The 16,045-nt window shown below is 46.8% G+C and overlaps 1 protein-coding gene across 1 annotated transcript in view; it reads left to right on the plus strand.

Annotated features, from left to right (window-relative positions):
- Positions 1 to 79: 79 nt before the first annotated feature.
- Positions 80 to 16,045, plus strand: part of NOC2L (NOC2 like nucleolar associated transcriptional repressor) — a 41,865-nt gene continuing 25,899 nt past the window's right edge. The window contains exons 1-12 of the mRNA XM_061347916.1: positions 80 to 145; positions 334 to 510; positions 1,247 to 1,418; positions 1,870 to 1,983; positions 2,595 to 2,715; positions 3,944 to 4,034; positions 4,748 to 4,826; positions 6,612 to 6,722; positions 8,481 to 8,594; positions 9,206 to 9,394; positions 10,786 to 10,925; positions 14,784 to 14,895. Coding sequence (XP_061203900.1) covers positions 126 to 145; positions 334 to 510; positions 1,247 to 1,418; positions 1,870 to 1,983; positions 2,595 to 2,715; positions 3,944 to 4,034; positions 4,748 to 4,826; positions 6,612 to 6,722; positions 8,481 to 8,594; positions 9,206 to 9,394; positions 10,786 to 10,925; positions 14,784 to 14,895 — 1,440 coding nt within the window. The 5' untranslated portion in view covers positions 80 to 125. The remainder of the gene's footprint in view (positions 146 to 333; positions 511 to 1,246; positions 1,419 to 1,869; positions 1,984 to 2,594; positions 2,716 to 3,943; positions 4,035 to 4,747; positions 4,827 to 6,611; positions 6,723 to 8,480; positions 8,595 to 9,205; positions 9,395 to 10,785; positions 10,926 to 14,783; positions 14,896 to 16,045) is intronic.

Genomic DNA, 16,045 nt, shown 5'->3' on the forward strand with positions numbered 1-16,045 from the left:
TAAGACAGCCCGGTTGGGGGCGTGGCTAGGTGTTGAAGGGGGCGTGGCCAGCCCCAATCGCCCCGCCCCACTGCGGGGCGTGCTGGGAGCGGAAGCGGCGGCCGCGTTGGAGTCAGGCGGGTGGCATGGCGGCGGCCGGCAAGAGGTGAGGGATGGCGGGAGGGCTGGACCAGGGCGGCCGCGGGGATATGGGGTGCTCCATAGGGTGCCACGGCACCGGGGGGAGCTTTATAGGGTGCTCCGGCACCAGTGAGGCCTGTCAGTGGCTCCTCACCCCCGCGCTAGGGCCGCTCTGAGCGGGCAGGCCCGCTGAGTCCTCGCTTCTCTCCTCAGGAGCCTGGCGGAGCTGAGCCTGGACGAGTTCCTCGCTGCCGGTTCCGAGTCGGAGCCTGACGGTGCTTGGGAGGAGGAGGAGGAGGAGGAGGAAGCCAGGCCCGGTAAAGGGGCTGCGGCGGAGCGGCGGCTGAATGGGAAGGCGAGGCCGGCGGGGGAGGCCCGGCCGGCTCCGAGGTGAGGGCGCGCTGCTGCGGGGCGAGACGCGGTGCAGCCCAGCGCGTTCAGCGGCTGCTCGGCTGCGTGCGCTTCTCGGTGTTGCCGCATTTGTAAACGGGGTGCATGCTATCTACCACAGAATGGGCTGGGTCTGGGGCAAGGGGGGTTTAAAAGGGCAGTGACCGTGGTGGGGTTATGGGGTACAAGATAGTCAGATTTTCTGTGGTATCTGGGTTCAGTAACTGCAGTGAAGAAACGCGTATATGTGCTTTTAATCTTTCACAGGGTATATTGGACTTGGGCAAAGCTGACTTTAGTTTTCCCTAGTCTGTGTGTACTTGCTCTAACCAAAGGACTTTGGGGTGTTTGCAAGATACAAAATGAAGTCGTTCTTAAGCACTGATGAGCACCATTGGAAGCCATTCTTTAATGCTGGATTGGATTTTATGGAGCTTTCATTGTCAGATTTCTCTGGCAGTACCTTTATAAAGCCTATGAGAGTAATTTGGGGGAATTTAAAACTGATATTCTGTTTTCATGCCCTGTGATCCTTAATATACTTGTTATCAATAGTTTAGTGCTGTATTAAAATAACCTTTCACAAGTTCTCTAGAGCAGGGATATGGAGCTGTGGCACAGCCCTAATCAGCACTCAAACCAGCCCCAGGTGTGCTTTAGTGCCCAGAAGCTGCTTGTTCCTCTTGCAGCAGAAGTGTGAGCAGTGAATAAATACCTGTCAATTGTTACCCACCAGGAAGAAGGGGAAAGCATCTGAACACAAAGACCAGCTCTCCCGGCTGAAGGACAGAGATCCTGAATTTTATAAGTTCTTGGAGGAAAACGATCGCGACTTGCTGAATTTTGATGCCTCAGACAGCTCGGATGAGGAGGAGGAGAGGGTGCATGTACCACCTGATAAACTGGAGGTACTGGGCCCTGTTTGGAGTGCTGAAACCAAGTGTTTTAATTACTTGTTAAATAGTTGAAGTTCAGTGCAAGGCTGAAGTATATTTAGGCTTATAAGGGCACAGAGGGCTGGGGTGGAGCTTCCCCAGTGATCATCTGCAGGTGTGCAGGCTTGTAATCAGAAATCAGCTGTGCAGGAGGAGTTTAATAGTTGCCTTAGAGTGCGTTTTCTCTCTGGCTTTTGCTTTGTGTCACCTTTCCCAATGAGGGTTTGTTTTGCCTTAAGTGACTCCATTTTTATGTTATTGTGTTTATGTAGCAGAGCTCTAATTTTGTTACTGCCTTACAAAAAGTGCTGATAACAGCATCAGTAAACCTCACTGCTGCCTTCCTCTTCAGGAGCCACTCAGTAAAAGAGGTGCGGCCAGAAACATGTGTAAGCCTTCTCTGTTTTGCTGATAACTTTTCTAGGTAGCAAGTGATGAAGAAGAGGAAGATGATGAACAACAGGCAAAAGTCAAACGGAAAAGACCTTTTATCCCTGTGAGCTTGAAAATGGTTGAAGAATGGAAAAGAGCTGCAGAGGTGAGCAGGGAGTTCTCCTTTCAACACTTTTCCATATGTGTTGCTGCCTCTAAAGGACCGAACTCTATTTGTTCATCCTTCACAAAAAACTATGGAGAAAATGTATGTCCTTGTGTAGGTTTTACTCCTAGAGCTTTTAATTACCTCAGCATGACTTCTCTTTGCAGTGTTTCTTGGGCTGCAAGGTTAGAGTATGTGCACTCCATTTGAGGGGGGCTTGTGTGCCTCAGAAGGGGTCAGAATGGTTAATTGTGGATTTCATATCCTCTTAGAAGCATTGTGCCTTTGGCAGCCCTAGGAACTCTTTTTAGTCATGTTTTTAGTGATGAAATGGCTTGCTGCTTCTGCCTTAGAGGGGGAGGCAAAGGTCAGATTGGATAATTGCTTGCAGCTGATTAATTGCGTCTCAAACCCCAACCAATTAGAACCCTGAAGCCCATTTGAGCACAGGTGGAGGCCGTTAGCACTCATTAACTCCGCCTTTACACCCTGTTAGGTGCAGCCATTTTTGCAGGCCGACTTGCAACGAGTTCCCAGTACTCCATCCCAGTGAAGTGATTCGGAACACTGCGTACCTTTTCTCCTCATCAGTCCTTTCCTTCTTTCCCCAGAGAAACCTAACACCAAAACTGTTCCATGCAATCACTCAAGCCTTTAAAGCAGCTGTAGCAACCACCAAAGGAGATGATGGTGAGGCTGATCCCAGCAAGTTTCAAGTCACTGATGCTGCAGGTGAGTTGGTCACCATACTACTACTGTGAGAGAGGGAAGTCATTTGATAGGGAAGGTTTAGCTGTTGGAAGAGAGTGGGGATAAGTACTGGCATGAGTTAACTTACCCTTTCTAGGCTTCATTTCACATAAGTAGCTTATCTTCCTGCTGGTGTCTGCAGTGGGATCTCCCCTGGTGTCACAGAGTGTAAGTGTACCTCTTGGTGTGCGTGCCTGGAGCAGCTGGGCTTGCAGGCTGCTGAGGAAAGTACCATTCTTCATTCACTAGGCTGCTTAGCATGAAGGTGAAGCTAGGTACTATCTATATGCTTGTAGCACATGGGGGTTTTGGACAACTTTTGCTGCAGCTTCTTGCTGTTCCCTCTTAGGACTAATCCAAGACTATTTTGAGTCTCACCAAATAGTGTTCGATAATCACAGAGCAGTTCAGAGTTCAGCTGCATTATCAGGTTCACATTCCCCTAGTTGGGACTAAGTAGCTAAGTTCTGCATGTCTAGATCTCCTCTTTAGGATTATCATACTTGTAGAACAATAGAGATGCATCCTCCAGTCTTAGTCCCCTTTTACATAAGCTCCAGGTTTTGCAGGCAGTCCTGGTTTAGACTCACAGCAGCCTGGCTGAGAGGAAACATCTTTATTAGTGTCTTGGAACTGCATATGCTGCAGCCCCCCCTTACTTTTACCACTAAATTAGCAGGTACTTTCTCACTGTGTTTATCAGCTTGTTACTGTGTGCCATCTGGAACTGGCACTCTGGGGTGGGACTGCTTATATCCACCTGCTCTGCTTGATTTCTGGCCCAGCATAGGGCTTTTTATATCTCTTTCATTGCTTTTGTTAAAATCTCTTTCTTTAATACCAGATATTACATAGAATTTACGTATTGTCCTTTTCTGTGACTGTTTATTAAGAAATGCCTTTAATTTTCATTATGTTTTGGGGGAGATTGGTATTACAGACTCCTGGTGATGGGTCAGGCTGCTTTTGTGCTTGGTGCTGTTCAGTCAGAGGGCAAAAAGATGGCTCCTGTGCCAGGAAGCTGTCCAGTTGTAATACTGCTGTTTAGCTAAAGTCTAGGGTAAGATAAACTGCTCTTCTATGGAAGCTTGAGGAAATGGAGTAGTTCTGCTATGGGAATTAACAAGCTTCAGTTCCTTCAGGAGCTCTTCTCAGATTGGGAATATATGGAAAGTCATTTACAAATGCTTTACTGTCTTCTTTTAACCAGTGTTCAATGCCCTTGTGTCCTTCTGCATCCGGGACCTCTTCCATTACCTGCAGAAGCTGCTTTTTCCAAAACCCCCAAAGAATAAGCACAAGTAAGTCTGAGAGTTGAGAACTGCAGGTGGGATAAAGCTGCTTGGGGCTTTTGAGAACTGCACCGTAGCTGGAAAAGCTGCCTGTACGGAGGCAGAGTATCACAAGTATGTGACTTTAGCAGCTTTATTAAGTCCTTCCTCATCCCCTGGAGGGAACGTTGAGCTAAACTTTAGGTTCCTTGTTGACAGTGATGCCTAGTCTGAGAAGTAAATTCCAGTTCCTTGTGTAAATACCAGTCTGGTTTCTTCCCCAGGCATGATTAATACAGACTGTCTGAATCTTGGGGTGGCCTTGGGGCACTACTTCATGAGTTACAGCAAATGTCTCACAGCTAGTTTGATCCCAAAATAGACTTGCTTGCTACAAGCCAGCTTGTTCTGTTCTCAGGCAGTGGCTGCAGAATGCCTGACTAGAAGATAGCATCAGTGTGATTCAGGTTTGCCACCAGGCTTTCTGGTGTCACAGCTCCCTGTATCACACTTCCAGAGATGCTGGGAAGCTCTGAAATGAGTTTTCTCCTGCTTCAGGCAGTTTTCACAGATCAGAAGTACTACTGCTCACCCATAACAGTTGTTGCTCCTTTAACTTCTTGCTTTGCAAGCAGTTTTTCTTGTTCACTGGCAACGTAGAGAACTGAGCTCCCTTTCTGATGCTGACATCTAGTTTATTTGGGGTTCTTTTAAACCTAAACCCAACTCTTGCTCCTTTCCAGACTGATCCTTCCTTCCACCAGCCCACTTTGGAGCAAGCTGCGACTGGATGTGAAAGTGTACCTTGGCTGTAGCATACAAGTAAGAAACTTCAGCATGGTGGTGTTACTGGGGTCCGTCTGTGCATCACTGGGCTTCTGTTCAGGATGTTTTGGAATGAGGCAGATGGGCTTTTAGCAGTAAACAATAGTGTTAGAGTCATTTTTTCCTTTGGAAAGACAGTTACTCTGATTTGAGGGTAACTTTCTGGTTATCACAGTACTGGGAACCTTGGGTATTGGTTTCTGTGCCTTCTTCTGTCGCAGAGAATAAAGGAGACTGCTGTGGGCAGAAGCAATCTCAGTGAGTCTAAAAGCCTTGGACATCTGATATTGTGTCTGTCCAGTTCACTGTCTTGTTTTGGAAGTATTTGGTCTAAAGATGTGGAGGTCCATAGGGTGGTTGGGTCAAAATAGGCAGCCTGTAAAGAAGGGCTGGGTTAATATTTTAGTACTTTCCTGTCTCGATTTGTCTGAAAACTTAATATATAATGGGTTTTAAAGTAGGCTGCAGTGTTGTGCTCCTGTATTGTGCATCTTCAGTTCAATTTTTGGCATTACGATCTTGCCACTTGTAATAAATGTGAAGGATGTAATGTCAATAACCTCACATATGACATTTCCAAGCATGATTTTTTTCCATCCCACTAGGATACTCATCCATCTCCAGTTGCTCATGTGGTTCAGAGACAATGGATGGATTAGTTCTGAAGGAAATTTCCACCCCCAGTTAATTTTTTGATTGCTTCATCGTAATCGTCAAATTAGGAATATCAAAACTATAATAACATTTGAAATACTCATTGTTCAGAAGCTGAAGGAAGGGCATATAAGAAGAAGAACACGCTGATGTCTTAGCTGTAAGCTGGCAGAATGACTTAGCAGAAAGAGCATTTTGTGGTGCCTCTTGCCAGCAGCAGGAGATTGCAGTAGAAGAAGAGAAACTGGCAATGCAGTCCTGATGAAGTATCTCTGATCCTGTGCTTGCTTCCAAATCCCCTTTGTCCCAGGCTTCACTACAATGTTCTTCTAGCACAATATCTTCTGTCCTTTTAGTATGTGAGGGACTTTGCAGAGGAGACCTGCTCAGTCCAGAATCCTTGCAGTGCAAGGAGGAGATTGAGGAGGAAGGTTTGAAGTAGAAGAAATGCCTCTGCTTCCAGTACCTGGGGTTGGAGGCAAGAAGGGGCACTGCATCAGGCATGATCTGTCTCCAGCTGAGGTGACTTTGAGTCACTTCATCTTCGCATTGAAACTGCAAACATTTCTGGGTTTGGCTCCAGGTCAACTGAAACAATATAAAGATATTGTTTCTTAATAGCTTTTCTAACCTTTTCCTTGAGCTGGAGTTAACCTCTTGATACCCAAGAGTATTCCAGCTTCCCATGAAAGAAATCCTGGTGAAAACCAGTAAGTTCTCAAGTTCAGATGGCCTGTTCCCAAGCCTTGTGTAGACTGAGGGTGTCTTCATCGTGCTTTGATTGTGGTGAGACAGCACTGGTGTCCTGCCATCCGTAAGATGTCTTAAACTGCTTTTGCAGTGTACACAAGTGAGGTTTTATGTGATGAGCTCAGGTGCCATTAACAACCCAAGTCCAGTAGCCTGAGCTCACATTTGCCAGGGTGGCATACTTTCAGGGGTATTATTTAACCCACCACATGTCTGCTGCTTTTCTGATACAGCTTTTGTGAGTTTGCTTGAGCTTCTTCCTATGGAAGGCTGGTATTCCGTTTATTAACTGAAATACTCAGAAACAGCTTAATGGTAAAAGAAGAGGTGATGGGGACTATGCACTAAATGGAATCATGTTTTCTTCTGCCTCCATAGCTCCTGTCTTGTTTAACAGAAGCCTCAGTTGGTGCAGCAGTCCTTCAGCATGTCAATTCCATAGTGCCTTACTTCTTGTCCTTTCCAAAGCAGTGCCGTGCGCTTCTCAAGGTAAGGTGATGTCCTCCATGTCATTTGGATCCAAGTTACTTCCTTAACCCCTTCTGATGAGCCTTTTGTGGGATTTGGGCTGTATCCTGTGACACCTCAGTTGTTTGTACTCCTCTTCCCTTGCTTTTCTTTTGGTTCTGGAGAGGATTCCTGCTTCTTTTGTGTCACCTTTTCTAGGTGTCATGAAGTGCTGTCACACTGAGGTGAGTGGGCATGTAGCTCTGCATGTATAGCTACTACTAATCCCTATGCCAAGTGACACGGAGGTGTTCAGGGGAAGCTGTCTGCTTCCTCAGTGCAGATGGAGTAATTGCTGCCTGTGTGCTGAGTGTCTGTGATACTATTTCCCTCTCCAGAGCTGGGGGTGGAATGTATTTGCAGCAACTTAGTCACAACTGCTGAGCACTTAAGAAAAACAAAGGGGGTGTGGAAGAGGGCACCGGGGTAGCATTTAAATGGAAAGCTTCAACACAGCATTTAAATGAGGCTGGGAACCCTTTGATGATAAAGATGACTGCTATACAGTGATGGGAGGCTGGTACACCTCATATCTGAAGGTGTAGCAGTCTGCTCACTGCTACAATAGGGAGTTGAGTAGGCTTTTTCAGCCCTGTGCTTGGAATCTTTCTGATTTCCTGTAGAGTTCATCACTATAGATCACTAGTTTTTGAGGCACCAGCCATCCCTGTGGTCCTGCTGTTGCAGATACTTCCTGACAGGGCCTGACACATCCAAGTCAATCTATGCTCTGAACAGGTAAATGCAGGCAGGCTTGGGAAGAACCAAATCTATTCACTTGCTTCTCAAGAAGTTAAGAGGAGAGACCAATATACAGTTGCTTTATGCAGTGCAGAGGTGTGTAAAACTGATTAATGAGTGTACATGTCAGTGTGGGGCTGTCTGTTGGCCCGGACCTCTACATAAACTAACCCTTCTGCAGCTGGTGTGGGTGTTTTTATACTGCACTGGGTGCTCATCATCATGCCTGTACCTGTGACTAAGGATATGGCTCATCAGAAGTGCTGCCTTATGCAGGTCCTGTCTCTGGCTCCAAACCCTGTTATTCTGTTGCTTGAATTAATATAGTGAAGGCCTAGGGAACTGGAATTAAGTCAGAACTATCACGAGGAGATGTATCTTGGGAATTGCAGCCTATTTGCCTAGAAGGAAATAGCATTGATAAATTCAGGACTCAAACCCTGGTGTCCCCTCTCCAGAGACAAATACATTTTTAATAGCATTCGTTGAGGAGCTGGAATTTGGTGCTCATGGTAACTGTAGTATTCTGCAGAATGCAGGGTAAGACCTCCAAATCACTCTTTTAGTTGGGCTGGAAGATGTATTGCACAAATGTGTAATGCAGTGTGGTATTGCTGTCTTGGGGATGGTGAGGAAGATTAGGAAAGCCCAGGAGATCAGCACATGCACAGGCTGGTGGTGCCTGTGCTCAGCAGCTCAGCTGTGTATTTAGGTCCCTGAATAAGAGTGCATCTGTTTTTGACATGCTAGTTTTGGACAGTTTCCTTTATTGCTTATGGAAATGTCAACCTTGCCTTTTGTGTGCTCTCACAGCTAGAGTGTGAGGACAGAATGGCTGCCAGTGCTGTGGCTGATGCTGTGACAACACAGCCTGCCATCTTTGTGTCATCTTCCTCCTCACTTGCTTCCATGGTGTGAAGGAGGGAAGCTCAGGCCTGTCCGTAACAAGAAGGGGCTTTATCTCTTCACTTACCTGTGTCTTTTTATGTTCTGTTCCAGCAAGCAATTAGTTTGTGGAGCACAGGGGAGGAAACAGTGAGAGTCCTGGCCTTCCTTGTGCTGAACAAGGTCTGCCGCTACAAGAAAGAGCTGTACCTGAGTCCCTTGCTCAAGGTAAGGCTGGTACTTCCTGTACTCTGCAGCTTTTCTTTGTCATGTTACGTGCAGTGACCTTAGAGCAGCCTGTTGGGTAGGGCAGGTGCTGGGGATGATGCTGGCTACCTCCAGAAAATCAAACAGGGAAGAACAGAGAGATATCCTGCTTCCTACTACTGTCCTTCCTGCTGGAGGCATTCAGAGTCATAGCAGGGAAGGTTGCTGGTACTCATCTATCTACTGGATAAATATCTTCAGACTTGAGGGCTTTCCTCAAGTGTTCGCACACTACTTGGTGCTACTGAGCTTCTCTGATCTTTCAGCTAACAGCTGAGGTTGCCAGGTGTAGTTTGCTTAGATACCACTGTTAGAGAAAGAGGACTGTGACCAACCTTACACATGTATGACTCAAAGCCATCCTACAGTTGTTCCAGAGAAAGAATGGTATGGGCAGCTCCAAGCTCTGAAGAAGCAGCAGGCTGGATTATTATTTCCCCATATTCCTTTGAAATGACTTGTAAAAGGAACAGTTCACCCCTGATTTGGACATACCTGGGTGGGAAATGCTAGTGAAAGAACGGTTTTGTTCTCTTTTATATGGTTGTAATCTTGTCCTCCTTTCTGCGCAGCAAATGTACATTGCCTTTGTGAAGAATTCCAGATTCACCTCTCCCAATGTCCTGCCCATGATCAACTTCATGCAGCGCACACTGACAGAGATGTATGCCCTGGACACACACACCTCTTACCAGCATGCCTTCATCTATATCCGTCAGCTCGCCATTCACCTGCGCAGTGCAATGACCATAAAGAAGAAGGTGGGTACACATCAGTGTGGAAGGAATGTATCCCCCTATGCTAGGGACTGGGAGCTTCAGAGATCACCCTGTAGTCTGTGTTATTTCAGCAGGGATGGAGAGCAAAGGTACCTGCAGGGTGAGAGTCACTTTTCCCTCCCTAGTTTATAAGAGTTTATGGTGCACTTCCCATCTTCTGCCTTGGGTACTCTTTTTCCACTCTGAAGCTGCTGTTTACAGCCTGTGTCACAAAACCTCAAGGTAAAGAAGATTAGGAACCACCCTGGTGCGTGCATCTTCGTAGTGAAGTCCGTACTATTTAAAGGACTTAATTGAACAAAGCAGCTCAGACCTTTTGGGAGCAGCCCTGATTTCAGCCACCTCCAGTCTGACCTTGGAAATCTGAGTGGGATTGCTAATCCTGGCTTTATTCATGTTTAGCAAAACAGACCCCTATGGATTAATTGTTCAGCTGCTCCCAAACATGGCAGGACTGGTGACCACTTAAATCTCCTGGCTATTCAGACATGGGGATAAATGAGCAGACATAAATGAAGTCTGGGCTGCATATGCCCTAATTGGATTGCATTGGCTTCTTACACCCTGAATTCTGGCCCAGACAAGAACTAAATCCAGTGGATTTCACAGCTGGGGTGGGTTGTAGGAACTTGAGATGACAACTGCACAAATCCCAGCAATAAGCCAATTTAAACTGAGCAGTAGGTGGCTGTGGGGAGTGATTACAAGAGCAGATTGTACCTTTAGTCTATGCAGGAGAAGCTGGGAACAGAGCTTCTTGGTACATCTCAGTGACCTGGTGAGAGCTGTGAGTGCTCTACCATCTGCAGCTGCTACATAACCAAAGGAGTTTGAGTGCAGAGAGGGGAAGTACCGATGAATTCAGATGAGTTTCTTGCTGGCTTGAACCTGTACTCTGGCATTACACACCCTTTTTCTGCCCTCTCTGGTCTGCAGAGGCCAGAAGACAATTTACAAGGGTGTGTTTGAGGTTCCAGCCTTCCTACCTGTGGGAGACCAGGGACTGTGGGTAAATGGAACAGTTAAAGTTTTCCTTATGCTTGGCCACATCCCACCAGCTGCTGTGAGCTGGGTTATTAAATCACTCTTCTCAAATGGGCCATACTTGTAAAGAAAAGCAGCGTGTGTGTTGCTCATTACTTCCTTCAGAGCACTAACTAGAACCAAACCATAATGCTGCCAGTGCAGCATCCAGACTTGCTGGTGGATGGTGGCTCAGCCACTAGCATCAAAGACAGTTAAAATGTTAGTTACTCCTCTCAACAGTGTCCTCTTGGAGAATGCTGGATAGAATGAGACCCCAGAGAAACCAGTGAGTTTCTCTCCAATGCCACATCTTTAAGTCTGTGCCTGTGTTCTTGCCTTTCCTGCAGGAGAACTTCCAGTCTGTCTATAACTGGCAGTATATCCACTGCCTGTACTTCTGGTGCCGGGTTCTGAGCACGATCTACCCCAGTGAGGTCATGGAGCCATTGATCTATCCTTTGACACAGGTCATCATTGGCTGCATAAAGTAAGTAGGAGTTTTGTCTTTTGGCTAACAGTTCTCTCTCTTGCTCTTGGGGTAGCAGAGCAGTTGCTAAGGTAGCAGAGCAGTTGTTACTGTTTCATGATCTGGATTTAACCTTGCATTGTAAGGAATTGAGAGCTGTTTCTGAAGTGTTCCAGCTGAAGATGTGTTGTGAACATATATCTGTTCAGGTGGTGAGGAAGTTGTGGTGTAGGTTACTCTTTCCTAGGCTAAATTCTCTGTCTAATAGAAGTTGCACAGCCTGGACAGATTATCCTTCCAGTTGTACACAGTGACAAAGAGAATGTCCTGACTTGCCTCAGAACCCAACAGTGGCAAAGAAAGAATCAGGTCCTCATCTCTGACTCTGTAAATGCAGTTAGATGTATTCTTTTGTGCCTGTTTGTTAGAATTTGAAGAACAAGGACAAGTTTGTTGTTTTTAATGTCTCTGCTGAGAATTAGTCTCTTTTCCCATCAGTTTATATATAAATTCATATGCTTTGAAATGGCATTGAGGGAATTTCTGCATCTCTGGTGATCTCTGAAATCCTGTTAGCTCTGTTAACCAGATTCTCAGCTTTAAAACACTACCCCCAGCCTTGAAAACCTCCCAGTGGTGCTGAGGATAAGCAGATTTAAATGATCTTTAGAGTATGCTTATATCCCTTTTCTCTTCCCCCATGTGCTCAGGCTGCTTCCCACTCCTCTTGTAGAGCTTTAGTTGTCTTGCAGACAAACCTAGGCAGTTTTCCACCTGCCCAGGCAGGTAAATCAGCTATGTGGGGCCAAGGGAGGTGAATTGGATGAATCTTAGCAAGTAGAATAGTTTAGTATCTGTGATGGGCAGGGCTGAAGGACGGTTACTGTTTGACAAGGCTTGGAAGATCTGGGAACCCAACAGATGGGTTCTAGGATTGGGAAAATAGAAATAGATCCCACTCTGGCTTCCTTACTGAGCTAAGCCAATGTCCAGGATATAAAAAGGGTGGCTCCTTCCTGAACACAGGCAACTCTTCTCAGTGCTGTCCCAATTGGGAGTAGCAAGTGTATCTCTGTGTCCCATCCCCTGATGTGGATAGTTCTGTAGCAGCTGAGTGGGGTGGAAGAACTTGGGTTGTTTCTGTTCGAGGTGAGAGGATACAGTAATCTAACCTGCAGATCAAGGTATTTCCTCTTCATGGGCCACTTTGTGTGTTTCTGGAAGGTCCATTTAAGGGGTGCATCTGCTTGAGGGCTGCTTTGTATCTGGCTGCTGCCAGCAGCTTTCCTAGTGGAGATGGCTTCAGTGACCCCTCCCTTTGTGTTTCTGGGCTGCTGAGCCTTGAGGATGCTGTGTAACATCTGGAATAGCTTCTTTCACATCTGCCCCTGATGTGTAGTGCTCTGGGTACATCCCAAGGGTGATGGTGTTGGGAGACTCTGCTTCCCCAGTGCCTGTTGTACCGGGAGGGGGCGCCTGGCTCCAGCACAAGGGCTGAGCAGGGTGTCTGTCCGTGGGACTGATCAGCTCTTGGCCTCTTATGGGAGTGGAATGGGACAAACCCACCATCCATCACAGGCTTTTTGCTCTAGGCAGGAACCAGGGCAGAACTTGAAGTGATTTAAGAAGTTAACTAGTAGAAGGCTGCCTGCTAAAATCAGAACTTAGCTCCCTCATTTTCCTGCTCCTTCTTGCTTCCAAGCATCTAAAATGCATTTAAACTACTTTCAGTAATACATACTTCTGAAATAGACCCCATATGTGTCTGGAAGTTACCTGTGCTCAGGATGTGCTCCAGGGAAGTTGGATAACTGGACAAAGAATTGCTGGAATTAATGGTGTCTGACTTTTGGGATGCTGGGAAGGGCCTCATTGCAGAGTTTGCTCATGGAATTGTCATGCAGTAATGAGTGATGCTGAAGGATTGCAGTTAGTTTGACCCATGGGGGGTGGTGTAGCTATTGCAGAGATCACAGAACATGGATATTTTCCCTTCCTTGCTTTGCTTTGGGTTTTTCTGTCTCCATGTTCTGTAAGTCCATCCTTTAGATCTATGTGCTTGCATTTGAATTGGTAGTTGGGGTGTCTTTGCAGAGGAGTTGTCATAGAAGCTCCTGTTCTGATACCCCTTTTCCCCTCATTGTATAAAGTGGTTTTCTGACCATGTCTATGTGGATTTCTACCTTGCTCCCAGTCTGAGCTATAGAAATGAAGTTCCTCCCTGCCTTACAGTTAAATGAGGATTTTTGGTGCCTGTTAAGAGTTATTTTCCAGCCTCTCAGCACATGGAGAAGCAAACACAACCTTGGTGTCCCTGAGCAGCTTCTCTTGGTGACCTGTCCTGGTGGGGGGGAGACTGATGTTGAAAGGAGCTTCTTCTGTCCTCTCTAGCCAGAGGAAGGCTATGGTCACCCAGAAGTGTAAAAGGAGGAGGTGTAGCAAGTAAATAGAAGCTTGGAGAAGCCTTTAGGCTGTTTTCTGCACCACGGCCCATGTTCTGGGAGGCGTACAGCAGGCATTCCAAGAGGCAGTGATGGTGAGGCATTAGAAAGAACTCTGTACTGAGATGGGATGTGAGTCAGTTTGAGCCTGCCCTGTGGAGTGAGTGGGCAGTTGGACCTTCCCCAGCAGAGCTGGGGCCCAGCTGTGTTTTGTATTCTCTGTGCATCCAGCTATTGGGAAGCGGGACAGATTGTTGCATCCCTGCGTGCACTAAAATTAATGGCCTTGGTTTACAGTAAATCCATACTCTTAACAGGTTTATTCCTCGATCAATTAATTCCTGGGAATGGCTTTCGTCATCTCCACTGGTGTCAGAGCAGGGGTGCAGAGCAGATTTATTCCTGTAATGGATCCAATGATAATTATTTCACTATTTGGAGTTGGGGAGATGTAGGTGATTTATGATGCCTGCTCAAGCATCCTCTCTTTGCCCTCTTGGCTGGCTCTGCAGGCCATTCATTGGTCAGACTTGAGTCTCTTGGAACTGTGGGGTTTGGGTTGTTTGAAATAGTCCTGGTTAATGCTGGAGCCATCCATGTTTTCAGGTATGGGTCATTCAGAGTGAGAGGTTTCCAGAGGGATACAGGAATGAGGTCTGTGTCTTGTGGCTGATGTGGTGCTGGGGGAGCTGACCCTTCCTGCACCCAACCTTACAAATGGAGTTGGCTCTACTTCTCTCAATACCTGAGTGCATAAGCATTTGAAGTGGGGGTCAAAGGAAGTCTGGTCTCTTCCCCTCCATGCTCATTACTGGCTGTTCAAATGTACATCTTGCTGCTCTGAAGGAGATGGGAATAGCTCTGGATTGGAGAGTTGAAGAGATGCGGCTGTGAGAGGTCACTCTCATTCCCATTCTGTCCTTTGATATGCTGGTTTTGCTAGTCCAGCATCAGCCTCGGCAACATTCCACACTAAGGGGTATGTTCAGGTCACAGCATGAACACTGGGTACACAGAGGGTACAGAGCCTGAAATGGGAAGCATATTCCTCTTTCTAGTCTCTCTGGTGTGCTGGGGGAGCCCTTTTCTTAGTTAAACTTGTTGGTTTAGATTGCCATTTTACTGCTGGTTCCTACCACTTTTATTGCTGGGAACATGAGAGCTGCAAGTGTTGAGCAGCATCAGTGACAAACTTCATCTGCAAAGCTCTTGTAGCACTTTCTCCCAGCAGAAGCTGGAAACTTGGTGCTGTGGTTGCGGGAATGCGTGTTAGTGTTATAGCTTGGATGTGTGAATCCTATTTCTAACTGAGCTTCAGCAGCTCAGATTGCTGTGCAGTACTAAAGCTGTCTGTCTCTTGGAGAGTAGGAAAAGCTCTCAAGTGTCATTGAAGGCTGCAGGTGTAAACTTGCCCTAATGTCTATCTCTTTCCCTCTAGGCTGGTACCAACATCTCGATTCTACCCCCTGCGCATGCACTGCATCCGTGCACTTACATTATTGTCCGAGAACACCAGGACCTTCATCCCAGTGTTGCCATTTATCCTGGAGGTTAGTTGCTTCCTGCAGACCTAATAGCAGCTGATACCTGCTACCTGATCAACACATTCATTCACTGTACCTACCAACACCTCCCAACGTTGCCCAAGTTGCTCACTTCCCTTTCAGATAGCATTAGACAAGGATGTATTGTTTGGTTAGCAAATAGATTTAAGCCTTTATTGGCCTGTCAGCAGAGAGTATCTAAAATCAGGTGGGTCCAAAAATGCATTCTAAGGTGGTTTAATGCAGCTTAGTAGGCAGTGGGTTTGCCAGAGAGGATCAGAGGCTCAACTGGTTGCAGTAAATCCCCAGTTACTTACTTGATGCTGCTAGTGTTTTCATATCTTAGCAAGAAGAAGGGTTTCTACCTGCAGACAAAGGGAAAAGAAAGGAATCCACAAGGGTCTTTGTGACTTTGCTGCCATGAGAAGGTGGTGCAGAAGTGGTGCAGCCACATTTCACTGAAGAGGCATGAACAAGGCAGGGTGAGGGATGCAGAAGCCCCAGTAGGTTGGCATGAGGCTGGACACTGAAGAGGGAGACTTCTATAATAAATGACCTGAGTCAGCCAAGCTCATTCCTAATCAAGTTCTGTTGAAGCAAAAGGCTTTTGTGGTTTCGTGTTGTTGTAAACGTCCTTTGCAAACCACATCCTCTGAGCCTATGGAAGGCAGTGGTGTTTATAAATCTCCTGCTCTCCTGCCTCCTCTGCTGCTCCTTGGCCATGCCCCATGTGGCTTTGCCATTCGCCTGCTTCCTTCCTCTCCTTCATGCATGTTTGACATCCCGCCAGCTGGATTTAGTGATAGCAGCATCTCCCCTCTGGGGCAGTGGAGCTGCAAGCGAGGATGCTCTTTGCTCTTCAGTGCTCTGAGAGATAAAACCAGCTCTTTTTCCCCTCGGGGCCTTCCCCCTGCTCTTTGCCTTCTGGCCCCAACACCTCTGCTCTAATCTGTGTGTCAGGCCCCAGCCAGACGTTACCACACTGCACACTGAGCTTCCTCCCTGCTTCCACATCCCGACCACATCCGATCCTGCTGTGTGAGGCACTGCTCAGTTTAGCTTGTCCAGGTGCTGGTGACAAGGGAGAGATGGGGGCAGGGTAAATGTGTGCATATGTGTTGTGTGCATGCTCTTTCACATTGCTTTATCAGTTGTT

This window comes from Neopsephotus bourkii, unplaced genomic scaffold, assembly GCF_033783945.1.
Source record: "Neopsephotus bourkii isolate Nb327-2 ecotype Australia unplaced genomic scaffold, CSIRO-AGI_Nbou_v1 NB_333, whole genome shotgun sequence".
Taxonomy (NCBI): Eukaryota; Metazoa; Chordata; class Aves; order Psittaciformes; family Psittacidae; genus Neopsephotus; species Neopsephotus bourkii.